We start from the raw sequence: 26,454 nt of genomic DNA, 5'->3' as shown, positions 1-26,454 counted from the left end.
TCTTGAATGTGGATTGAGTTCAGTTGCCAGTAGGCCATGTCAGAGTGAGAGATTTTACCAGATGGGTAGTAGTTTTAAGACATTATGAGGAGGAATTTTCTGTAACCTGCACCTCTTGTCTGGAACCCAGGTGAGAGGTATGTCACTGGTTCCTAAAAATAATACATATTAGTAGCAAAAAGCTATTAAATGGAGGAAAAGATGTTTTCTTGCAGTGGGAGCTGTGGATCTAAGAAAAAGAAAGCCTTGGAACTTGACAGTTTAGCAGGACTTGGTAAGATCCTTCCTTTTTAGCTGAGGCTTGAATAATGTCTTCCACCAATAAATCTTCATATAGGCTCAGTTACCGGGCTTTCAAGAAGGAAGCTATGTGTATGGGTCGACTCATAGGGATCCTTGCACCAGTGAATAAAATGCTTTGGCAGAAGTCACCAGAGGTTCATAGTAATCTAATGCTGCATTATGTAGGACTGAATGTTCTCCAGTGTGGATGGCCACTGAGGAGTGACTAGTGGTCTGGTAGGCCTCCTATTAACATGTCACATGGGGAAAGTTCCAGCTTTCTATTTGCTTTAGATCTCATGTTTTAAGAGCCATGGACAGTATGGATGTCCTCCTTAGTCTGGTTTGTGCTTAAATCATGCTGAGCTCAACTTTTCAGAATTACATTTTGATGTTTTACTCTTCCTGATTCTAGATAATGTGGGTAGTGAAACGTGGGTAGTTCTATGTTATCAACTAGAGTATATCTTTGCCAGTCTGCCTTGCAAAATATGATCCCAGTTACTGTAAGAACTTAGCAAATTTGGAAATAAAATATCTTTTAAAACTTTAAATTGCCAAGACACTCAATTCATCCCCTGTACATAAGCATACTGAAAAGGTATATACAATCACTAATTTTCAAAGGAATGTTTAACTTAGTATTTACTAAAGGTTCCCCCTCAAGGAGGGGAGAAAGATCTACTCTCCTCATCTTGACAACTTTTTCCATCGTGTGGGCCTGATACTAGCTTAGCTCTTAAAATATTATGAGCAAGTAGGGGGAAAAAACAGAAGACAGATACCTTGGCATATATCAGTAGTTTCTAATTGTGCCCAGAATCTCTTAATTGGCATATGCTCTGTCATTTAGGGTTTACAAACGAGGTGAGGGAGTGGCTGTAGATTCCACCAACAGCCACCTCAAGGGAACCAAAATGGTATAAGTGCAAAACACTCTCTTCATCTTCAAAGATTGTGAATTAGAGAACTAATATTCCAGAAGGGAGAATCTAAAATAGTTGGATAGGAGGAATGTGCCTGAGAATGGCAGATATCCACAGCCTCATCATTCTATGTTATCAACTAGAGTAAAATATTGTATGACAGGTAGATAGCATATGAACTAGTAGAAAGTTTTGCTTCTCTAGGACTAAGGAACTCCCGTGGTTTATTACAGTTATTTACAATCATGAGGTGCATAATGAATCCTCCTACATATGACCAGATTTGGAGAAGTGAGAGTACACACTTCAAAACCAGAAGTTCTGCCACCTGGACAGATTACCCAGCGAACAGAGACTTGAGTTTGAAACTAAATCACCAGTCCTCTCTTCTCCATCACAAAATATTTTTTATTCATTAACTTCAATAAACCTTGATATGCATGCATACATGGCTTCACAGTCACACAAAATAAGACTTAAATCAGTGGTCCCCGACCTTTTTGGCACCACAGACAGGTTTCACAGAAGACGATTTTTCTATGGATGGGAATGGGGATGGTTTCGGGATGATTCAAGTGCATTACATTTATTACAGTCAAATCTCTCTGCTAATGATAGTCTGTATTTGCAGCCACTCCCCAGCACTAGCATCATCAGTTCAGCTCCACCTTAGATTATCAGGCATTAGAGTCTCATAAGGAGCAGGCAGCTTAGATCCATCGCATGCGCAGTTGACATAGGGTTAGCGCTCCTATGAGAATCTAATGCCTCCACTGAACTGACAGGAGGTGGAGCTTCTGTGCTGATGCAAGTGAAGGGGAGCAGCTGTAAATATAGGTGAAGCTTTGCTTGCGGAGGCAGCTCACCCTCTGCCATGCTGCTTGGTCCTTAACAGGCTAGTGACCAGTACCGGTTACTGGCCCAGAGGATGGGGACCATAGGTTTAAATTAAATATAATGAAAAGGTTTAAACTTTAACTTTTTAAGCAGAAAAATAATATGGAATATAAGACAATATTAATTTTGCTTTCTTAATTTGAATACTGTGAAGAAAAAAGTGGGTTAACAAATTGTGTGGTAAGAATATAACTTATTTTCTTTCTTTGAAATTTAACTTCTAGAAATTTTTAGATAAACATAAATTGCTTACTAATTTTTAAAATAGTTCAAGGTTCAAAATCAGATAAGTTTGGAAAACTAAGTTAACATTAAGGATAATATAACCACTGTTGATAACTAGGAATATAGCAAAACAATATGATACTTTAAAACTTGACCCAGACAGTATAAAATATTTACAATATTTGCTGATTCCAAGATATATAAGATTCTAGTTTATAAAGATGCTGGTCATTTATTTAGCTCATTTTAATTATATGCCCATATATTTATGTACTTTTAAATATTAATATAAATAATAATTAGATGCCCAACAAGGGAATTGTAAGAGATATAAGAAATTCTTTAATTTAGATTTCTTGTTAAAGAAATAGAGCCTTAAGTGATCTAAAAAACCATGTTTGCATTTTTATTTCTTACTGTGGTAAAATCAGGGAGGAGGCATGTAGCTATCATTTAAATATCAAATCACAGAACAAATTAATTTATGTAATGATTAACCTTGATTTAGAATAGGCCCATGGAGCCTATCCTATTAACTCAAAGGCTCCTTCTCTTGGAAACACCATTTCTTTGTCACCTGTGGTATATTCATATTGAATCTTAGGCAACAGAGAGCTTCTGCAACCATATTGCTTCAGCAATAACTCTCTCCTTTTGTCTCTCAATTTCTAATTCATGTCAGAAAAATAATTTCACTCAAACAATTATAAAATTCTTTTTTTTGGAAACCTGGAAATTATACATCTGCATAAGAGAAACATGTGTCCACACAGTTGCTAGGAGATCCTGTAGAGTGCTTGTCTCCGGGAACAGTAGTTCCTTCTTCCTGAGGAATGGCCCCTTTCTCAAGTGATGTTGGTGTTCTGATCCTTAGTCTTTTAGCAGCACAGGAGAGCTTACTCCACTAGGGCTCAACTCATAAAAGAAAGCTCCAGCCTCTTGCATCAGATAAAATTCTCCCCTAACTCTCAAACTTGATAGCTTATTCTGGATAGATGGATCATGGATTCCTTCCACTGAATCAACAGCATCTAGGACCACCTTACGGACCTATATCCAATGACAGCTGGTCAGAGCTACAGACAGCAATCAATAAGGACAACAAAAAGGATAAAAATTATAATTTGCTTGCTTTTCAGGGGCTTTGGGAATTTCCAATCAAGGGCCTCGTTTTAGTGGTTCTGTTAAAAGACGGTTGGGCTGATTCCTCAGAAGGACCTAATGTAAGATATAAGCTCATCTCTCTCCTCTGTTTTGGTAGCTCATATTTAGGGGGATCAGTTTGGAGCCACAGTCCTCAGCTTTTAGTTTCCCTTTTGATCGAATCACTGTTGACTGATGTTAGACGTTAACATAAATAAGACCTCCAAACTCCAGAAAAACAGAGTTATATATTTTTTGTTACTTTACGCATGTGAAGGGAGAGTGCCAACGATCTTTTTTCAATATTTGTAAAATTTTGGAATTCAGCAATAGCAATTAGAACATTACAAGAGTGACACATTGTTAAATAAGATAATTGGTATAAATATCTGACTTAGTAGTAAAGGGTTGTTTTCACAAGATATAGCAACAATTTCTAAAGTCTAGCCATAAGATTTCCTTACTATGATAAAACAAATTATTTTTATAAAATATTTTCTGACTATGTAGCTATAAGGGAAAGAGAGGACTTTTTTTTTTTTTTTACACAATTTAGTGTGGCATTTATTACATACACAGTGTTGTACAAGCATCACTCCTATCTTGTTCCAGAACATTTCCATCAACCCAAGAGGAAACCCATGCCCATTAAGCAGCCATGCCTCGCTCTCCTCCATTTCCCAGCCCCTCGCAATCACTAGGCTGCTTGTTGTCTCTATAGATTTGCCTGTTCTGAATATTTTACATTCAGTATGTGACCTTTCGTGACTAACCTCTTTCATTAGATAGGTTCATCTTCTTTGTAGCATGCTATCAGTTCTTCATTCTTTTTATGACTGAATAATATTCCATTATATGGATATAGCACGTTTTATTTATCAGTTAATGGACATTTGGGTTGTTTCCACCATATTTAGGTTATTTTAAGGGTAGCACCTATGCACCCTCTCTGATTCCTCAATCTATTGGGATCTAATTTCTTCCCTAAGAAGAGTAATAACCAGCAAAGATGGTAGCCAACAGTTATAGTGAGCTCGCACTATGCTAGGCATCCTGTAGTGCCCTTTGCAAGCATGGTCCTATTTAATCTGCATAGCGTGGAAGCCTGGGCAGTTTGGTCTTACCGCAGGCGACGCAGGAGAGGGCGCAGGGCCGAACTCCAGCTCAGACATAGTTGGCTCAGGGGAGCCCCTCACTCACGTTGTGTCTGTCCTGAGAGAGGCTCTGGGCATAGTGTGCACAAAAGCGGCTTTGTCAGTAGCCCTTTGAGGTAAATATTATCATCATTCCCGATTCATATTTAAGGGAAGTGACAGTGAGAATTAGAGAGTTTCTGTTTCTGTAACGTATTTAAGATCATACATCTAACAAAGAAGAGGAAGCTGGAGCTTGAAGGCAGTTTTTAAATGAGGCTAAGATTTATCAAGCGTTAAGAGGTCCCATAGCAGAAATTCAGTTAGCACTAAGAAAAAAAGAAGAAATGAAGAAACTCAAACTTGTAATATGGAAAGGATAAGAGCAAAATAGATTATGAACAGATGGACTAATGAGCATTTAATATTTATATCTACAGTTAAAAACATTTTAAAATGTTTTCAGTGCTATTTATATTTTTCCTTTATAAATGAGATATATTTTCTTTCATTTTTGTTTTACATGTGTCCAGATATTTGCAAATAATATTGCCTATTTTTAATTGGTGATTATTTATTACCCTTCAGATTTTCCCCCAAACATATGCTTGAATTATGAAATTAAAAAGGATTTAGACATTTGAAATACCCTTATTTAAGACAATCCATTTGGTATACCTCTATCATATAATTTCCAGTGCGTTAATTTAATCTGGGATTACAGAGAATAGATATTTTTGTACTTTAGACTCTTTCAGAATTTTTGACTTTCTGATCTTGTCAGCATACATGAATATAATGATTATTTAGACTTAATTCTATATACTTAATTTATCAATGTATACTGCCATTTTTCTTCTTAAATTCATCTTCCCCACTGTAAAAAATCTTAATTTTGATTCATTGCATTCTTAGCTGGTATAATTTTAAACTAATGTTTTCATGAAATGTGTATATGGTAGGTATATTTTGTGACCTCCTTTATATCCTTTAATTGCCTTCTTACATGTATGGCAACTTACCTGGGTCTTAGGTCTCCACCTTGTTCTCAGAATTTTGACTTTGCTATATTATTTGCTAGTGTTTAATGTTCTAATGAGAAGTCTAAGGATAACCTGATTCTTCAATATCTTAACTCACTTCCCATCTCCCCAGTTTGTTAGTACTTTTTTTTGTTATTAGTGATGTCAGGATATTTTTCATTTTTGAATGAAAGTACCTTTTCATCTGCTGGCAACCTCACCCCTCCCCTGCCACTTTTCTTCTCAGAGATGGTTTCTTTAAATTTGATTTTTAAAGTGATTTTGGTTATTTTCTTCATCTCTCTGTTTTTCAAAAACATCTAATAGTCATTGGTTGTAGCTCTTTGCCTACTACTTATTTTTTGGCATTTTAATCTTTTATTCCTTCCTTTTTGGAGAGTTTCTCAACTTATTTTCATTGACTTGATTTTGCTCTTTATTAAACTTAAATCCAGTGCAGATTTAAATTTTCCCTGGTTTTTAATTTTATTGCACTCTTTTATCTTAAATCTGTTCTCTTTCTTAGTCTGATCTCTACTTGTGGTATGCTACTCTGGTTTCATAAAGTCTGCATCTTCCTATATACATAAACTATAAAGCAAATTTTTCTAAACATTTTCTTCTATTTCCTAGTTCTCTGTTTTTCATATATGTGTGTATTTTCTGTCCATTAGTGTAATGCTCTTTTTCTATAAAACTTTAACATTTTATCCACAGGTCCCATAATATTGGGGTCTTATTCTGTTTAGAAGATCTCTATTTAAACACAATGACAAGATTTCTCTTCTTTCCCTAACTGCCTGCTTGGTTGCTGATTACAATACCCTTCTGATTTAGTCTGCTCAGGCTGCTAGAACAAAATACCACACTCTAAGTCAGGCGTCCTCAAACTATGTCCTGCAGGCCACATGAGGGTGTTTTTGTCCGTTTGTTTTTTTACTTCAAAATAAGATATGTGCAGTGTGCATAGGAATTTGTTCATAGTTTTTTTAAACTATAGTCCGGCCCTCCAACGGTCTGAGGGACAGTGAACTGGCCCCCTGTTTAAAAAGTTTTAGGACCCCTGCTCTAAGTGGCTTAAACTTATTTCTCACAGTTCTGGAGGCTGGAAGTTCAAGAGCAGGGTGCTAGCAGGGCTGATTTCCTCTTGCCCTCTCTTTGTGTCCTCACATACATGTGCATATTTTGTGCGTGGCCTTTTCTATGTGTATGCCAACTGCTCCAGTCTCTTCCTTTTCTAAGAATACCAGTACTGTTGTATTAGGGCCCCACCCTTATGATTCATTCAACCTTAATTACTTCCTTAAAGGCCATATTTCCAAATACAGTCACATTGGGGATTAGGACTTCAACATAGGAATTTTGGAGTGACACAATTCAGTCCATAACACCTTTTCAGGGAAAATTGAGTTTTTCACCCTTAGGCCATGTTCTAGATATAATTCTGAACTTAGGAGGGAGCTTCTCCTGTTCCTACCTCTATATACCCTGATTTTGATCAAGAGTAACAATTTCTGAGTGATTCACATTGATAAGTCCTTGATTAAAAGGGACATTTGTTCTGTGAAGTTTGGATTCAGTCAAAAGGCTGCACTGAAGGATCTGGAGGGTCACATGTGGCCCTGAGGCCTTAGGTTACTCACCTCCAACCTAGAGCAACTCCAAGTGCCCTGGGTGCTGCTGCTGCTGCTGCTGCCTGACACTTACTTCAAATAGCTGATGTCACTTGCAACCATATATATGCAAGGCACAAGTTGTCACCAAACAGTCTCTCAAAATATTTTGAAGAGCTCTACATGCACTTTTTCTGCTTCCCTTCCTCTTTTACTTTATTTGAGAAACTATTTTATTTATGATTTATTTCTTGTTTTCACTCTTAAGGACTGGGCTCTTCAGAAAACATGATTTGACTCCCATGAATAAATGAGCTCATGGAAGACACAGCTTTTGCTCTTGACTTTCTGCCCATCTCTGTTCTGTTTCAGAAGTTGGAGTGTACAAGGGTACAATCATCCTTCAAGACATCTTTTTCTAACTTGTAGTTAGAGGAAACTGAGATTTAAAAATATTATTATTCAAAGATATTTTTAAATGCTTCTATATGTATTTTCAAAGGGAATTGGAGAGGTGAGGGTGGGAGAAACAAGCTCTCTTCCCTCTCCTCCTTAACTCTCTGGCAGAGCCTCATACTCTAGTTAAATAACTCTTTCTATGTAGAAAAACTGGATTTTTTAGGCAGAGTCCTCCAAAAGACTGGGAACCTCTCACTCTCTGGCTGGAAGAGTGTTGGTTGTAATTCTTCTCCAACTAGTGGTCATTTCTGTTTTTCTGTATTGTTTTCCAGGTTAGAATCCTGCAACCTCACTGTAGTTTGTTGTCTAAATATATCTAAGGCTCTCATCAGAAGCCAGAGCCTGATTTTTCTGAATATGTCAACTAATAATCTACTGGATGATGGAGTGATACTGTTGTGTGAGGCCCTAAGACATCCAAAGTGTTACCTACAGAGACTGTCGTGAGTCTGTTTTGTTTTCTGTAGAGTCATTTTGTTCAGTTCTGTATAGCTTAATTATGATCAGATGGGGAAACTGCTTGGGTCATGATACTGACTCAGTTATCAATCATGCATGTGCTCTACATGCACCCTACTTTTCTTCCTCTTTTTCCCTCCCTTTTTACTTAACTTTTAGACATTTTTGTTGAGACAGAGTCTCCCTCTGTCACTCTGGGTAGCTCACTACAACTTCAAACCCTTGGGCTCCAGTGATTCTGCTGCCTCAGCTTCCCAAGTAGCAGCTGGGACTGCAGGCGTGTGCCACTACACTGGGCTAATTTTTTCTAGCTTTTTTTTTTGTAGAGACGGGGTCTTGCTCAGGCTGGTCTCAAACTCCTGACCTCAAGCCATCTTCCCACTTCTGCCTTCCAGAGTGCTAGGATTACAGATGTGAGCCACTGTACCCAGCCTCCTTTTAGATTGACCTCTTATTTTCATTCTTTGCTAGGCTTCTCTTCTCCCCTCCCCTTCCATTTTGTTTCATCATACCCTGTATACAGCTGCAGTAGAACTCATAATTTAAGTAGGTTTATTGAGATTGATTCTGTAGGTGACCTGTAGGGTCACAGCTAATTTTAGCAACAGCTAATTTACCTGTGAAGGAGAGGAGAAGCATGACCTTTGGAAATTGACAGATCCCTTCCCATCTGTGTTCTTCTTTCAGCTTAGAAAGCTGTGGCCTCACAGCAGCTGGTTGTGAGGATCTTTCTTTGGCTCTCATCAGCAATAAAAGGCTGACACATTTGTGCTTGGCAGACAATGCCTTGGGAGATGGTGGAGTAAAGCTTATGAGTGATGTCTTGCAACATCCAGGGTGTACTCTACGGAGCCTTGTGTAAGTGTCTTCTATTTTCATCCTTCTAATATAATATACATTTTGAAATATAAAATGGGAGAGTATTATGAACATATTCTGTACTTTGCATTTTCCTTACTGATACCCTTAATGACAATGAAGAAGATAATGATAATTGCAGTGATAATTGTTAATAATTGTGTCTTTATTCTGGATCCTGTGCTAAATTTGTTTACTCTGCACAGCAGTACCTGATGGTATCAAATTGCTTACCGATTTCTAGGTGCCTCACTATACAGGTGAGAAATGCGAGGCTTAGAAAGATAATGCAACTTTCTAAGGCAAGCAGATGATGAATTCAGAACTAAAATCTAACAGCTATCCAGCCCCAGAGTCTGGGCTCAGAATAGAAATACAGCATTCTATGGTATGGCTCAGCACAGCAAGATTATTCAGATCATTTTTGTTAGATAATTTCCTAGGCATGGAAGTAATGAGCCAAGGTGTTTATTTTGTCAGATATGGTTAAATTGCCCTCCAGATAGGTGGTTTATATTCTCAGAAGCAGCCTAATTCCCTCACTGGGTATCCACAATCTTTTTGATCAGTGTTAATTAGATAATTGAAAAATAGCTTTTACAGCAATTAGATATTGAGCATCTTTTCAAATGTTTTGGGCTTTTATATTCAGGAATTGCCTCTTTATAGGTTCAATTATCTTGTGATGTTTTCTGTAATATATGTTATGGTTATTAATGCCACATATGTATTATTTTATATATATTATACATTTTTCTAGCATGTTGCTTTATTTCTAACTTTATAGTTTTTTTAATAATATAGAAGTTTAAAATTTTTGTGAAATCAGATTGTGCTTCATGACTTAGAGAGGTTTTGTCATAATTGGAAATACGTTTTTTAAAAAAATACACTATATTATCTTCTCATACTCTTTATAGTTTAACATTTACATGTTAAATTACTCCAAATTTGTTCCCAATCTAGTACTTACATGTTAAATTGTCCCAAATTAATTTTGTTATAAGGCTTAAACTTATTTCCCCTCTATATAAGATTTGTTGTACAAAAATCATTAATGACATAACATGTCTTTTCCTTACTGAAAGTGCCACTTTTATTATGTACAAAAAGTACTTTTTTATGATTTTTTCCTGTTCTTCTCCATCTGCCTGCTCCTCTGTGCTTCTGCAACAGGGTACTATATTTACGTGCAATGTAAAGAGGTTAATGTTTGACTTACATAGTAGGAAATATTCTGAAGAACATGAATCCAGTTTTAGCCCAATTGGATGCAAACCTAAGTTTCCCAGGTGAGAGAGGCTGGGCAGTGAGAGTGATTCATCTGAGATGGAGTTTTGGCAAGTAGATAAGGGACTGTGTAACGGTATCAATCCCTGGGAAGCGTAGAGCAATGATTCTACCTCACATTGTCCTTCCTGTAGGCTGAGGCGTTGCCATTTCACTTCGCTTAGCAGTGAACATCTCTCAACATGTCTTCTGCACAACAAGAGCCTGGTACATCTGGATCTCGGATCAAACTGGCTACAAGATGATGGAGCAAAACTTCTGTGTGATGCCTTTCGGCATCCAAGCTGTACTCTTCAGGACGTGGAGTAGGTTTTCTGTGACTTTTGTGTAGTTTCAACTACAGAGCGTCTGTGAATGCATGAGAGATTAGGAAAGAAAGGCTGAGAACTGAGTAACTATCAGAGAAAAGAATATACAGCTGATTTTCTCTCTCTCTTTCTGCCAGAGAAAAGCTGGAGAAATCTGTTTATCAGATTTTTAAAAACAATTACCATAGTAATTATAGTCAGCTTCCCTCAGGTAAGGAGGACCAGAGGCATCAGGCTGAGCAATAACCATATTATTTTTTCCTTGGTTGTGCCCTAGTGAATCCACAGTGTATCTGCTACTTTATATCTGTGAAACTCAAATTGTGCTCTACAAGGAAACTTTGGTGTTTCCTTTTCATTTGATAGTATTTTAGAAACACATTTAAATACTTATTTAAAATCATCTTCTTGATTATTGTAATGACTATACAATATTTAGTATTTCATTGTGTAAATATTGTGGCTAGAGTAAAGCCAGGCAGAGGTGTCACTTAGCAGTCTCACTTCATTTTCCCACTAGGACCTCCCATGGGACTAGTAGCTTGGATGAGTCATTAAGGGTCCATCCCCCCAGCATAGTTTTTTACAACTGTAAATTCAAGCTCCTTTGTGTACCCAGAAGTGTTTTTGTTGACTGGACTGAGTCATTATAACCAAACTTTCGAATTAGTTTAAAAGTTTGTTGTGACATCTGTAAATACTAAGGTGCTTGAACTTTAGGGTCCAATAAGCACTTGTACTTGCTTTAGTAAAGTGTAGATGATGATTGTTATGTGATTCTCTGAAATTTCATTGATCATTATTCAACTAGAAGGCAAAATTTTACTTTATCATTCAATCCAGTGCCTTCATTTCAACTACAGAGATAATTTCTAGGTGACCTATATACTCAAGGTCTTTGTTCAGCCTACCTTCTTTCCTTCCCATTACTATAGACAGTTAGACAAATTTGTACTTTCTTAGTTACCATCATAGCCTCTCTGCAGGCCATGCCAATTCTCTCAATAAATATTTGCAACAAATATGTGCTAGATGCTGAGGAGACTAAAGGTCACTAAGGTGATGCTGTTTTCCTTAAGTAACACAAAACGCTGATATCAGGAAAATAAACACAAAGCCAATTATAATATATTGCATATATTGTTATAAGGATATGGCAAAAGTCCCAATGAGCAAGGAGTGGGATTTCACAGTGGAGACAGAGTTACTTTAGGCTTGAAAAATGAAAAGGATTTTGTTCTGTGAGGATATCCTAGGTAGAAGGAAAGGGGAGAGAATAAAAGGGGAATAACAACAGATGTGGTATACTTTGAGAAAAATGGATGTGTATAGTGAGAGAATAGGGTGGGGCAAAGTACAGAAAGAGAAAGCTAGGGCCCAATTGTGGTTGTGCTTGAATGCCATTAAAAGGACCTGGAAGAAATATCTTCATATGTCACTTGTTTCTTTCTTCTTTGAGGATAACACTTTGAGATAGATTCCTGGAAAACTACTTATTTCAGAAATATATTAAAAAATGAAGGCATAGAGATCCTTGGGATCCATAGGGTTCCTTGGGAAAGCATATATCCATTTTAGTATTGCTAAAAATAGATGTTCATACCCTTGATTTTGAAAGCTTTGTAGATAACCTGTTTGTGAAAGAAAACAGCTTTACCTGCTGATTCCTTCTGCTCATTAAGAACTCCCATCTGTTCATATTAGACTTTCCTCATGTGCATCCTGGATTGTAGATAGAAAAGAGTCAGAAAAGAGGTTCAAATACTTTGGCCATCTCTATTAGGAAGAAACTAATCCTCACAACTGGGGGATTCACTTCTCCTCTGTTGTATTTCTTGCAGATTGATGGGCTGCGTTCTCACTAGTGCATGTTGTCTGGATCTGGCTTCTGTTATTTTGAGCAACCCAAACTTGTGGAGCCTGGACCTTGGGAACAATGATTTGCAGGATGATGGAGTAAAAATTCTGTGCACCGCTTTGAGACATCCAGACTCTAACATTCAGAGGCTTGGGTGAGTTCAGTTTTCTATTAGGAAAATTATACCTGTTTGGTTGGCATAGCTAGATGAAATTTAGTATATGGAGAGAGGATGAAAAATAAATGGGGCTAGAAGTTAAGTTACTCTGAGAAATAAGAATCTAAATTTCAAATATATGGATCAGTGTATTGTGTGTTCCTTAGTATAGAAGCCACATTTCACATTTTTTTGTATCCCTTTTAGTGCCTTGGATAGATATGTATTAAGTAAATTATACCTCATTTGGGTCCTTCATGTTCTGTCATCCTTCAGATATTCCATTTGTCCTTGAATTAATTTTTTTACTGAAGATTTTACTAATCATCTTCTATCTGTAAAACACTATACTATGTTCTTCAAGAACTTGTAATCTAATAGAATCTCACCCCATGTTATAGGTACTTCTCATGGTCAATCATATATTGTTTATATTTTTTTTAAATTTCAAAATATTAAGTGGGTACAAATGTTTTTGTTATATGGATAAAGCTTTTATAATGCTTGAGTCAGGGCTGTAAGTGCGCCTATCACCCAAACAGTGTTCATTGTACCTGTGAGGTAGGTTTTTATCCCTTCCCCTTTCTGATTTCCAATGACTTTTACTTCTTTCTGTGCCCATGTGTGCCCATCAGTAAATTCCAAATTATTAAAGAGTGCATGTGGTGTTTGTTTTTCCATTCTTGAAATACTTAGGATAATGGTACCAGTTCTATCCAAATTGCTACAAAAGACATTAATTCATTTCTTTTTATGGCTGAATAGTACTCCATGGTATATATGTAACTACCATATTTTGTTAATCCACTTACGAATTGATGGGCACTTGGGTTGATTCCACATCTTTGCAATTGTGAATTGTGCTGCAGTAAACATTCAAATTCAGGTGTATTTTTCATAAAATGACTTCTTTTCCTTTGGGTAGATATCCAGTAGTGGGATTGCAGGGTTGAATGGTGAGGTTTACTTTTAGTTCTTTGAGAAATCTCCATACTGTTTTCCAGAGGGGTTGTAATAATTTGCAGTCCCACCAATAGCGTATAAGGGTTCCTGCATCCCTGCCAGCATCTATTGTTTTTTTGGACTTTTTAATAAGAGCCATTCTGACAGGAGTAAGGTGATACCTCACTGTGGTTTTAATTTTGCATTTTCCTGATGATTAGTGACATTGAGCATTTTTTCATATGTTCATTGGCCATTTGCCTATCTTCTTTTGAAAGCTTCTGTTCATGTTTTTTGTCCACTTTTTAATGGGGTTGTTTTTTTCTTGCTGATTTGTTTTTTTTGTAGATTCTTGATATTAGCCCTTTATTGGATGCATAGTTTGCAAATATTTTCTCCCATTTTGTAGGTTGTCTATTTGCTCTATTGATTATTTCCCTTGCTTGTGCTTAATAATTAAGCTTTGTAATTTAATCAAGTCCCATTTATTTATTTATTTATTTATTTATTTATTTTGAGACAGAGTCTCACTTTGTTGTCCAGGCTAGAGTGAGTGCCGTGGCGTCAGCCTAGCTCACAGTAACCTCAAACTCCTGGGCTCAAGCGATCCTACTGCCTCAGCCTCCCGATTAGCTGGGACTACAGGCATGCGCCACCATGCCCAGCTAATTTTTTTCTATATATTAGTTGGCCAATTAATTTCTTTCTATTTATAGTAGAGACGGGGTCTCGCTCTTGGTCAGGATAGCTTCGAACTCCTGACCTCGAGCAATCCACCCGCCTCAGCCTCCCAGAGTGCTAGGATTACAGGCGTGAGCCACCGTGCCCGGCCATTTATTTATTTTTATTGTTGCTATAATTGCCTTTGGGAATCTTAGTCTTAAATTCTTTGCCTAATCCAATATCTAGAAGGTTTTCTTACATTCTGGAATTTTTGTGGTTTCATGCCTTACATCTAAGTCTTTTATCCATTTGTTGAATTAATTTTTGTGAAGGGTGAGAGAGAGAGGCCCTGTTTCATTCTTCTGCATGTGGCTATCCAGTTTTCCCAGCACCATTTATAGAACAGGGCTGCTTTTTCCCAGCATATGTTGTCTGTTTTGTTGAAGATCAGTTGGTTGTAGAGAGATGATTTTATGTGGATTCTCTGTTCTGTGTCTCTGTCTAATCTTGAAATGATACTGTCTAGTACATTTTCACTCACACAACATGAATCATTGACCTCTGGGTTAACAATTGTGGTCTACATGTGGGAAGTCTAGACACAATGATCTGTCTCATACTATAGCAATTTAAAAGTTTCCCAGAGAAATGTTTCTTGACTCTTCCAAGAAAATGCTGTTTTTCCTATATTTCCATTTACTATTTATATATTTTTATCAGAACAATGATGAAGTTTGTAACTGTTGGATCTGAGATTTAATATTACCCTACTTATAACCTAATAAGTTAGGCTGTTACTGTTTCATGGATTCTGACAAAAAACACAAGACTTCTGTGAGAGACAAAGGACTTTATTACTTACATCATAGCAAGAGCATGAGCATTAATATGTTTGTATCAGTTTCCTTTGTTCCCCAAGTCTCACAGGACTGACATGAAGGGTTGGGATGGATGCCTGCACATGCAGTGGGCTGCATCCAAGAACAACAACATGGAGTTTGAGGGACCCACCATTTTATAGCAAGCACTATGGCAGCCTGCCCTTTGTCCTGGAGGGAGACATTACTTCATCACTCAAGGTTGCTCATTGCAAACACACCCTGGGAAATGACCAAGGTAAAAAGTTGTCAGGGCTTTGTATTCTTGTTAGCAAAACAAGTAGGAGAGAGAAACTCCTATGGAAGAATATCTCCCAAGCCACCTCTTGTTTCCATACAGTGCAGTCTTAGATTCTGGTAAATTGTCATATGAATATGACACTGTATTGGCCACTCTCGTTAATCTGACCAGTAGAGGCTGTGACCAAATTGGTTCAATTAATCTCATATACCATTTAATTAAGGCTGCTACCAATAAGACTCCAAGCACAGGATGAAGTCAACTTGCAGTATTGATGTCAACCAAGCCCCCTGGGTCTTACACTCAGCCAACTGAGTAAGTCTCACAGGAAGACTACCAGTTCTTTTATCCATTAAAAATCCACACAAGGGAGTTTAGAATGCTGATCTTTGGTGTCACTGGCAATAATAAGGGGCAAAAGAGAGTCCAAAACCAATGCTAATACCCCATAAAGAGATATCGAATGATCCACTGTTCCCCACATGCAGGCATATAACTCAAAGGAGCACAGGTCACTCTAATTTGGGATTTGTTGTTATTTGATTTGGGTCACCATTACAATGATATGTTTAAGCTAGCTAGACAGTCTCACTGATAGTTGCAGCTGCCTAGCTCACCATACATGGTATAGCCCAAGACTGTTCTGGCATCATAGAAACCTATGAATTTGTTTCAGTCATATTGGAACAAAGTTGTGCTGGTAGTTGTGTTTGTACACATATGATAGGGGTCCACAGTTGGGGCTGCCGTTGATGGCATCAGACATAGCAGACTAGTTTATGACCTGCTTTGTCCACATGAGATTTTCTGTTTTCATAGTATGTGGACAGGCACTACAAACTGGGTAGCAAGTCAGATTGCCAACTTCAGCTGCTGCTTGACTCTCATAGACCACATAATTATTTTGCCAGGCTGCAACATTAGATGTAGGAGAAAAAAAGAGAGCATTAACTGGTTTTCCTACTCTCTGCACCTCCCAGATTCTAAGCTTGTTTTTCTTCTCCCACACCGATGATATCCTTGTGTTCCCATCAAAGTGGCTATAATTTCACGTATTTTTCAATCATCCCCCACTTGCACTCAGACCTTTGGTCCAGAAGGATCAGGTAGGAGGGAGACAAAAGCATTCTTACAATATTTACAGAAAACCATTATATTTCACACATTATATTTCATATTCTATATTATCTTCTAAATATCAAAGGCAAATTATGAAGCTTTGGGGTCTTTAATCTACCTTTTAAAAATGTAGTTGAAGGTTAAGTCTAATATAGACTTAATGGGTCTCCTGATATACCAAAATGATATATCTCCCTATTTAGGCCTATCAGTAAACCTTAGTAATTTTTCTTTGAGTGTCCCTGTGTTTTGTTGTTGTTTAACTTTATTCCAAAGTCATTGCTGTATGTCATTGCTGTTGTAAGTGGTTATTTTTTCATTGTGTTTATTCCTTATACATAGAAACACAGTTGGTTTTTTGTTGATTTCATACCCAGTAGCTTGCCACATTCTCTTGTTAATTCTAATTGCTAATTTGTAGATTCTTTTGGATTTTCTAGGTATAAAATAATATCATTTGGGAATAATACAGTTTAGTTTTTTCCTTTTCTTATATATTTTTTTTCTTTTTATTGCCTTAGTAAATGTTAATATATGTGATATAATGTTAATATATCTAGGGATAGTGGGCTTTTTTGTGTTCCCAGTGTTGAAAGCAAAATTTCAGTGGTTCACCCATTTGTCAGTTTAAGGAAATTCCCTTTTACACCTAGTTTGTTAGAAATTTTTATTTTCTTTTTAATTCATGAATAGATGTTAAGCTTAAGAAATTTACTAAATGTGATGAATCCTATTGATTTATATATTCTGTCAACCTTTCATTTTTGGGCTAAAACCAACTCAGACATGCTATCTCTTACAAACATTTTTTTTTTATTAACATGTGGCTCTTTAAGCATCTTTGTTCATAATGGAGATTAATTTATAATCTTTCTTGTGCAGCCCTCAAGTTTTTGTATCCCAGATTAGGCTATATTATAAAATGAGTTCAGGAGTGTTCCTTTTTTTTTTTTTCAGTTTTTTGGGGAGATTTTTGTAAGACTGGAATTATTCTTTGAATTTTGTAAAAATTTTGGTGAAACTGTCTAATCTGAAGCTTCCTTTGCATGTAGATTTTTTTGACTTATGATTCAATTTTTAAAATATACATTATTTGGGTTTTCTCTTACAGAGTACCTTTTGGTAAGTAATATTCTATACATTTCATCTAAATTTTAAAACTTATTGGCAAGTGTATAATATTTTATTATCTGCTTGACTTCTAAATCATCTATAATGATGTCTCCTTTCTTGTTCCTGAAATTGGCAATTTGAGCCTTTTCTCATTTTATTTTTCTTTTCTAAGAACACAACATAGATCCTCCCTATTGTATGTATACATTCTACTTCATTTCTGTCTTTATCTTAATTCTTGTACTTTTGCTGGGTTTATTTTATTCTTTTTCCGAATGCTTGTGTGGGATGCTTAGATCATATATTCCCTTTCTTCTTCTCCATCACAGATATTTAAGGTTATGATTTCCCTTCATTGAATTAACTTTATCCTACAAGTTTTGATATTAAATGCAGTGTTTTGTTTTTTATTTTATTTTTTCCTTCAACTCATGCATAATTTTTAAGTGTATGCCTTAATTTTCAAACATGAGAGGGTTTTCCTATTATCTTTTTATATTTAATCTCTATCATTGTACTCACTGTGCACGATTGCAGTTTTCAAAAATTTGTCAGCATTTGCTTCCTGTCCCAGTATATACTCAGTCTTTGTATGTGTTCCCCGGTGTATTCAAAAGGAATATGAAGAATTGTTGGTTGTAGCATTCCATATTAGTTAATTAAGATTAATTCTGTTCAAACATCTATATTTTTAGTGACTTTTTTTTACCAGATAATTCAGTTACTGTGAAAAATGTTAATATCTCTAGTATAATTCTAGATTTGTGTTTTTTCACTTTGTAGTTGTTAGCTTTTTTTCCTATATTTTGAGACTGTTATTAGTGACTACAAATTTAAAATGATTGTTTCCTGATGAATTCTTGATAACTCTTTATGTCTTAAAATGCTTTTTGCCCTAAGGTGTATTTTGTGCAATATTTACATACCTTGTGTCAATATTAGTGGGACTATCTTCACCATGTTAATGTGAGTTCCATGTGTGCAGGAACTTAGTTTTATATACTCTGCACCTATATAGGCATTCAGTTCGGTGGCTAGGTAAACATAGGGTGATTTTTTTTTTATTTCAGCATATTACAGTGGTACAAATGTTTGGGTTACAATGTAATGTTTGGGTTACTTTCTTTGCCCCACCCAAGTCAGAGGTTCAAGCATGTCCACCCCCCAGATGGTGCGCACTGCACCCATTTATTCCCTGCTTTTAAAACATTCAATACCAACTTTCTAAAATCTGCTTATGTTGGTATATATTTAATGTTCAATCATTCAGTTGCTTTATAGTATTTTAGAGTGTTCTTGCATATTTTATTCCATGGACTATAATTATGAATTTGTAATTCATGATTTTAGAAAGGATATATATTCAGCCTGTAAGTATTTTAGTAATAATGAACATTATAAGTACTTATAGTCTTTGAATTTACCCTAACTGTATGCACTTTTTTAAGTTTCCAGAATTATCCTCCACTCTAAGCTCACAGATATTTTGTGTGTGTGTGTTCTCTTGTCATAGGATACGGTCCTTTTTGTTTTCTGTCTCTCTTCTCTACAGGTTGGCATACTGTGGTTTGACCTCACTCTGTTGTCAAGATCTCTTCTCTACTCTTAGCAGCAACCAAAAACTGATGAAAATGAACCTGACACAGAATACCTTAGGGTGTGAAGGAATTAGGAAGTTATGTCAAGTCTTGAGGTCTCCTAAGTGTAAACTGCAAGTTCTAGGGTAAGTCTTCATTGGCTTCTCAGGGGAAGAGTTTCCTGTAATGAGGGATCTAGGGAGTAGCTCATTTACTGCAGGCCTCAGAATCAACCTGACTGTGTATCTTCAAGTATTTATTGGGCACTTATTTGTTTTTCTCTCATAGAATATTGAATCTGGAGAGAGATAATATAGCATAGTAGTTAGGAGTTGAGCACTTTGGAACTAGGCTACCTAAGTTTGAATTTTGGTTTTACCACTTAATAAATGTTTAATTTAGGCTAGACTCCCCCCCCCCCATCCCTTTTTGTTTTGGTTTCCTTATCCACAAAAATGGATGAAATAATAAAATCTCCCTTATAGGTTATTGTGAGGATCTGAGTCAATATAGACAAGTACTTCAAACAGTGCCTAGCATAATAAACAATGAATCTTTCAGCTGTTTTTATCATTATCATTAGTAGTTGTATTATGCTTGGATTGCAAAGGGCTCTTGAGGGATACTTTTATGTTTTTACCAATTTTTCTCTTCTATATTGCATTTTCCTTCAACTGCTGTATCTCCCTCACTGTATCTCTCTCGGTTCCCTTCCCCACTCCCCATCCATGTTATAATATTCTCTTTCTACTACAAGACAAAAGTTTTTTTTTTCTCCTGAAATCCTTCACAGGGAAAGCAGAGGGCTGTAGGCAGATTGAATCAAGGAAAGAGATGTTTCTTTGTTTTCTCAGGTTGTGCAAAGAGGCGTTTGATGTGGAAGCCCAGGGGCTGCTGGAAGATTTGGGAGTTAGCAATCCACACTTAAACATAAAGCCAGATTGTAATGATGATAATGAAGAAGATGGGTCCTGGTGGCGGTGTTTCTGATTTGAAGACCCTGACATCCCTTAAAAAATAAATAAAACCTCAGAAGGATGAGGACTTCGGTTCTTAACTTTAGATATTTTGCGTAGAGATATGCACTTGACAACTCTGTTAGATACAGGTTAGTCCCTTTTCTGTAAAATGTCTGTTCAGCTTCACATAGGGGATTGAGATGCTGAAACAAAATGAAAAACATAAAGCTCTCTGAAAAGTATAACATGATGTTTTTAATTGGATACAGAGCTTAAGAACTGTGGTAAGAAAAGTCCAGACATGAGACTGGAAGATGGTTCCAGGGAAGATCAGTTAAAGTATCTTGTTTTCTTCCCCATTCCCACTGCCATGGCTTAGTGCACAGCCTTACTATCTCTGGCACCTTTTGTTGTAATGAGTCTCCTGTGTGTTCCTAGGACCACCAGTGTCAAAATCACTTGGCTATCTATCTTAAAATGCAGATTCCTGAGCCCCACACCAGACTTAGCAAATCGGAATGTCTGGGTGAGGCTCCTTAGCAACTGGCATTTTTAATAATTTCCTAGACAAATTCTTTTGAGAATCACTAGTTTCAATAGAAATAGTAGTCAATGTCTATATTGAATGCTTTCTGTAGCCTATAATGAAAGAAAAGGAGGCTTAATTCCCTTTAAGGGAATATAAGGTTATTTGGGTTAGAGCTAAAAACAGGTTCTTCCATTTGGCAAAAACATGGCACAATACAATTGTCTGTGAAAGACTGTTCTGGTTATTTATTGCTGTGTAACCACCCCAAAATTTAGTCGTTTAAAACCAATAACTATTTAATTAAACTTTGAGACTTGGTGAATTAGAAATCAGAAAGAGCTCATCTTAGCATTTCTTATACTCCACCATGGTATCACTTGGGGTCCCTTGTTGCTCTGGAGGCCCCAAGATAACTTTTACTCACCTGTCTGGTACCTTAGCAAGGATGGCTGAAAGGCTGGGTTCAGCAGGGCCCCTCCTCCCTTTACGAGCCTCTCCATGTGATCTCTCCAGGATGGGGATTCATGGATTGAAAGGGCCATCTAGAAGTTTCCAGTTCTCTTAAAATCTAGGCCCAGAAATGGCATAACAGAGTCACTTCTGTCGTTCTTCATTGGTGATAACAGTCCAGGCCAGCCCCGATTCAAGGACAATGAATTCTTGATGAAAGTAGCATCAAAGAATTTGTGCCGCTTTTAGTCTACTACAAACTCATCTTTTTAGTTTTTCTATGTAAGTGATAAGAAAGTTCTTAACTAATTGTAAGGAAAAGAAACACGTTTTATTCTCTTACACAGTCAATACCCACACGCTTCTGGTTACCAAATGGGTAGGTTTTTACCACATCAACAAATTTTCCAGCACCAGTTGGGTGTCCCATAATTCAATTCAATTCTGACACTATTTACCTGGAGATAACATCAGATCCCACAGCCTAAGAGCTCAGTCCCACAAGACTGCCCCCCACTTCAGGTACCAATTGCAAATCTCAGGTTGTGACCTGTACTTCTGACCAAATGGCTATAAATTGGGGTTCCCATAACTCCTTCCTTGGGTTTGATAATTTGCTTGGATGGCTCACAGAACTCGGGAATACATTAACCCATTATAAAGGACATTATAAAGGGTACAAATGAACAGCCAGATGAAATAGATACATAGGGTGAAATTAGGAAGGGTTCTTTTCCTGTGGATTTGGGGTATACCACCCTCTCAGCACGTGGGTATGTTCAGCAACCAGGAAGCTCTCCAAAACCCCATCTTTTTGAGTTTCTGTGAAGGCTTAATTAGGTAGGCATGCTTGATTAAGTCATTGGCAATTGGTGATCAACTCAACCTTTAGGCTGGAGGGCTGGAGATAAGAGTAGACCATGAAAGTCTGAAAGGGATAAATGACAATCTTGTGGAGATTTACAGGTAATGTTACTGATACATCTACACAAGATGATACTATTGGCATTTGGCATAGGTGATACATGGTGGTGAGGGGAGCATTACTGAAGTTGATTCCCAGTGAGAATAATTGCTAGTTAAAGAAAGCTAACCTGGAGGTGTCACAACAAACACAGAAAAGAAAGTATACAGCAGAGCAATGGCACCTCATTCACTTGGCAGCCTGTTTTTTTACTGTAGTTCTTTAGATATTTTGAGTCTATGGTATTGGGTAGTGGAGAGAAACATGTCATGGCAGCTCTCAAATCACATTACTTTCATCTTAGCAATCAAGGAGAAAATATACTTTTATTCCTCTTTGGTTTAAAATGTATTCCAAACACACTAATTGGTCCAGCATAGATCCAATGATGCAGTTAAAATATAATTTTCAAGGATTTTAACACTTGGCTCTTATACAAATACAAAATGAACACTTGTCAAAAATTTAATAAAGGAATCAGTAAGATGCTAGTTCAAAAAGCATTGGAGGAACAAGGGTTTATGCATCCATCAGAAAAGGCATTTAAAAAATGTTAGAATAACATTGCTAGGTAGATACAAAACTAGTTAATATCTTTCAAAGCAATAACAGATAACCACTGGGAGTATCTTTTAAAACAATTTGTATTACTAGTTGAAAAGAATTATTTGCATTGCTATCAGGTTCCTACAAATTAATCTTTACCCTTTCCAAGTTGTAAGTCCTTGATCAATAGCAAACAGTCAAGTAAAGAGATACATTCCTAATAAATCAGATAATCTTCAATCTGCTAGACAATGCCTAGCACTGAAAAAAACCATCCAGTAATCTCTTTTGCCCTATTTTTAGGTTTTAGATAATTTCTCTTAACAATATTCACCTCTTATAACAGTGGATCTCAACTGGGGTTTGGGATTGAGTCACTGAAACCCCATTCTGATGACTCAATAGGGGTCACTTTTGGTTGTCACAACCAATTGCTACTAACATCATCAAGCCATAGATGCTGCTGAACATCCTACAATGCACTTAGGAGTTCTCTACAGCAAACAAATACCCAGCCCAACCCTGAAAGTGCCACGATTGAGAAACTTGTCTTAGACTAAGCACTGTGACCATAGAGTTGAGATTTTTATGTTCAGTCCAACTTGGAGAGGTCACAATTACAGATTGCCCTCTCCATAGCCTATTATGGAAGAGTTGAGATTTGAACCGTGCCTACTTAGCTAAGTAGGATTACAGCAGGTAGAAAATAAGAGACCATGGAAATAAGTAGAGAAATAAACCCATGAATTTGGAATCAAAAGATGTGGGATTTAGATCTGTTACTACTAGTTATAAGTGCTGTGATCCTGGGAAATATATTTAGTATTTTTTTTTTTTTACCTCAGTTATCTATCAAATGGAGGCTAAAAAAATATGTCTCACTAAATCCCTTGATTATTAGCCTGGGAGAAAATGAACTTTAGGGGTGAAGGAGGAGGAAGGAGAAGGCAGAGCAACCATCTATAGCCTTCTATCATCAATGTGCTTCTTTAGAATGAAAGAGCAAATTATAAGGGAAAACTAAGTTGAAAAGATTTTTCTTTCCAGTCTTCTACCACAGTAAAGGCCTTGCCTATCTAGTCTTCTAGCTTCTCCCTTGTTGCATTCTACTCTATCCTCTACACCACTTTCAAAGTAGTTTTTAAAAAAATTTTTTTTTTATTTTAGCGTATTATGGGGGTACAAGTGTTAAGGTTACTTACCATGGAATACTACTCAGCTTTAAGAAACAATGGTGATATAGCACCTCTTGTATATTCCTGGATACAGCTGGAACCCATTTTACTAAGTGAAGTATCTCAAGAATGGAAAAACCACCACCACATGTACTCACCAGCAAATTGGTATAAACGGATCAACACCTAAGTGGACATATAGGAGTAACATTTATCGGGTGTTGGGAGAGTGGGAGGGGGGAGGAGGGGATGGGTATATACAACTACGAGTAAGATGTGCAACGTTCGGAGGATGGACATGCTTGAAGCTCTTACTCGAGGGGGTAGGGGGCATGGGCAATATAAGTCAAAGTAGTTTTCTTTAAAAACAAACCAAAAATCTCTATATATTCAAGTCTCTCTTCCCCTCCTCCTACCTCTACTGCTTACATTTCAGCTTCATCTCTTGACCTCTGAAACGTGGTATAAACCACTGACAAGTGACAGTACTTTCAAACAGGATACTTCTGTGTTCAGCTCATTGTTTTGTCCCTGGCTTCCTTTGCGCATACTATTCTGTAATGTTTCTCTTTTCCTGTCTTATTCTTTATTCCTTTTTTTTCCTGTAGATCCTCATGGATACCCTCCCAGCGTAAATATTGCCTTTAAAAACAAAGAAAAGGATAAAAACTGGCAGATTGTTTTATAACAACAGAGGGAAGGAAAAAAGAGTAGGCTATTATTATATAATAATTATTAATATATATTAATAGTACTTCTGTCTCTATCAAATGTGATCAGTTTAATTAAACATCCACCCCTTACTATTTGTCTTCACTTCAGAATATCCAAACCTAGTGCAGTGCCTTCCACAGAGCAGATGTTCAATAAATATTTGTTGAATGAATGAAAGCATAAATAGATGACTTTAGAGCTGGACCAAATTCTTTTTACTCAAAAGGCCTGATGATTTGGTTTAGCTTTCCAAAATGTCCCTCTCCCCTCTCACTTCTCCATTCCTTCAATGCTTCAAGTTTGTCACGGCTGACATCCTCTCTACCCACTCAGGTCCTTTTCCCACTCCTCACAGAGCTGGCTCGGGATGATCCCTTAGACCAGCAGTCCCCAACCTTTTTGGCACCAGGGATCGGTGTCATGGAAGACAGTTTTAACACCTATGGGGCTGGGGGCGGGGCGGAGCTCAGGGTGAGGCAAGCCATAGAGGATGGGGAGAGGCCGTAAATAGACGTGAAGCTCCGCTAGCCCTCTGCTCTCCTCCAGTTGAGCTCCCCCCAACCCTGGTTCCTAAGTTTCATGGAAGACAGTTTTTCCACGGACGGGGCGGTGGAGGGTACGGGTTCCGTGGCGCGGGATGGGGACCGCAGCCTTGGACTGTAGTTTAAATATCACCTTCTGGGAGAGTTTGAGCGCTCAATCTTAAACACCACCATCAATGCTCCCCTCCCCCTGCCCTATAAAGCATTGTGTTTCTATCCTCCTACTGTTACAGAGATTTAATTATTTCTAATTGTTTATTTTCCTCATCACGATGTAAATCCTGTGAGGGCGCAGACCACGGCTATTTCTGTCACTGTTACATTTCCAGCCCACAGCACAGTGTCGTCTTGCACATTGTGGGCTATTTATTATTCGGGAATGAATGAGTGAGTGGGTGAGTGGCAGCAACAATATCCTGCTCTTCCAGGGAACGTCTGTCTTCCCAGCTTCCTCACAATTCAGTGAAGGAGGCGATCACGTTGTCATGGGCAGTGGGAAACGCTGAGCCCCAGGAGACTCAGTGGTGGCATCTGGCGGGAGGGGGCCCCCCCGCGGTGGTTACAGACAGGGCATTCCGCCTTTCTAGGTGTTTTTTTTTTTTGAGATCTCTTATTCTAATGGGGCGGGAATCGGTCCTCAGTTTGTCTGGCAAGGCCGGGAAGGGAGGTCCCGGAGTCTGGGGAGTCGTGCGGGGGCTCCGCGGTTGGGGGCCGGCAGTCCTGGTGCGGAAGGGAGGGACGAAGAGCGCGGCTGGCTCCGCTCCGGGCCTGCAGCTGCCCTGCCCGGCCTGCGGGAAGCGGGGACAAGTGGGGAGCACAGCAGGTGCGGGTGAAGCCTGCCCATCCGCTCCCGGATCTCTAGTGTCCCTGAGCCAGGCGCTCTCGGAACTCAGCGTGGGGCGCCTGGTAGGGGCCCGGGCACGGCTGGAAAGGAGGTGACCCCAACCCTGGTCTCCAGCGCCAAAGAAAGCAGGACCCTGGACAGCACTTGGAGGCTGCTACCACTTGCATTGCATTCCTCCTTTTATTAATAGTGTAGTTCTTTGCCTACAGAGGCAATTTCGTCCCTCCAAGGTGAGGTTCCAATCTCTGAAGACACTCTCCTAAACACAGGCAGAAATGGATTCCCTGAAAGTGAATGCGTATCATTAATTGAAATAACATAAATATATGTGAATTAAGGCACACATTAAAAGTCAACCAGTCTTTTGGACCTTGTTTGAATAAATGAGGGAGTGCCTAGTAGTCAAATTTGTAGAGACAAAGTAGAATAGTAGTTGCCAGGGGCTGGGGTTAGGGGTAAACAGGGAGTTGTTTAATGGGTTTGGAGGTTCAGATTTATAAAATCAAAATAGTTCCAGAGATTGGTTGTACAACAGTGTGAATGTACTTAACACTACTGAAGTGTACAC

General features: G+C 37.8%; 1 protein-coding gene across 1 annotated transcript in view; it reads left to right on the top strand.

Moving 5' to 3' along the window:
* The window catches only part of NLRP14 (NLR family pyrin domain containing 14), a 30,836-nt gene extending 10,200 nt beyond the window's left edge, over positions 1-20,636 (top strand). Inside the window, exons 6-11 of the mRNA XM_076001283.1 lie at positions 7,973-8,143; positions 8,847-9,017; positions 10,442-10,612; positions 12,457-12,627; positions 19,139-19,309; positions 20,018-20,636. Of these exons, the coding sequence (XP_075857398.1) occupies positions 7,973-8,143; positions 8,847-9,017; positions 10,442-10,612; positions 12,457-12,627; positions 19,139-19,309; positions 20,018-20,153 (991 nt within the window). The 3' untranslated portion in view covers positions 20,154-20,636. The remainder of the gene's footprint in view (positions 1-7,972; positions 8,144-8,846; positions 9,018-10,441; positions 10,613-12,456; positions 12,628-19,138; positions 19,310-20,017) is intronic.
* Positions 20,637-26,454: the final 5,818 nt, after the last annotated feature.

This window comes from Microcebus murinus, chromosome 4 (genome assembly GCF_040939455.1).
Source record: "Microcebus murinus isolate Inina chromosome 4, M.murinus_Inina_mat1.0, whole genome shotgun sequence".
In the NCBI taxonomy this organism is placed as follows: Eukaryota; Metazoa; Chordata; class Mammalia; order Primates; family Cheirogaleidae; genus Microcebus; species Microcebus murinus.
This window is presented reverse-complemented; position numbering and strand designations above follow the sequence as displayed.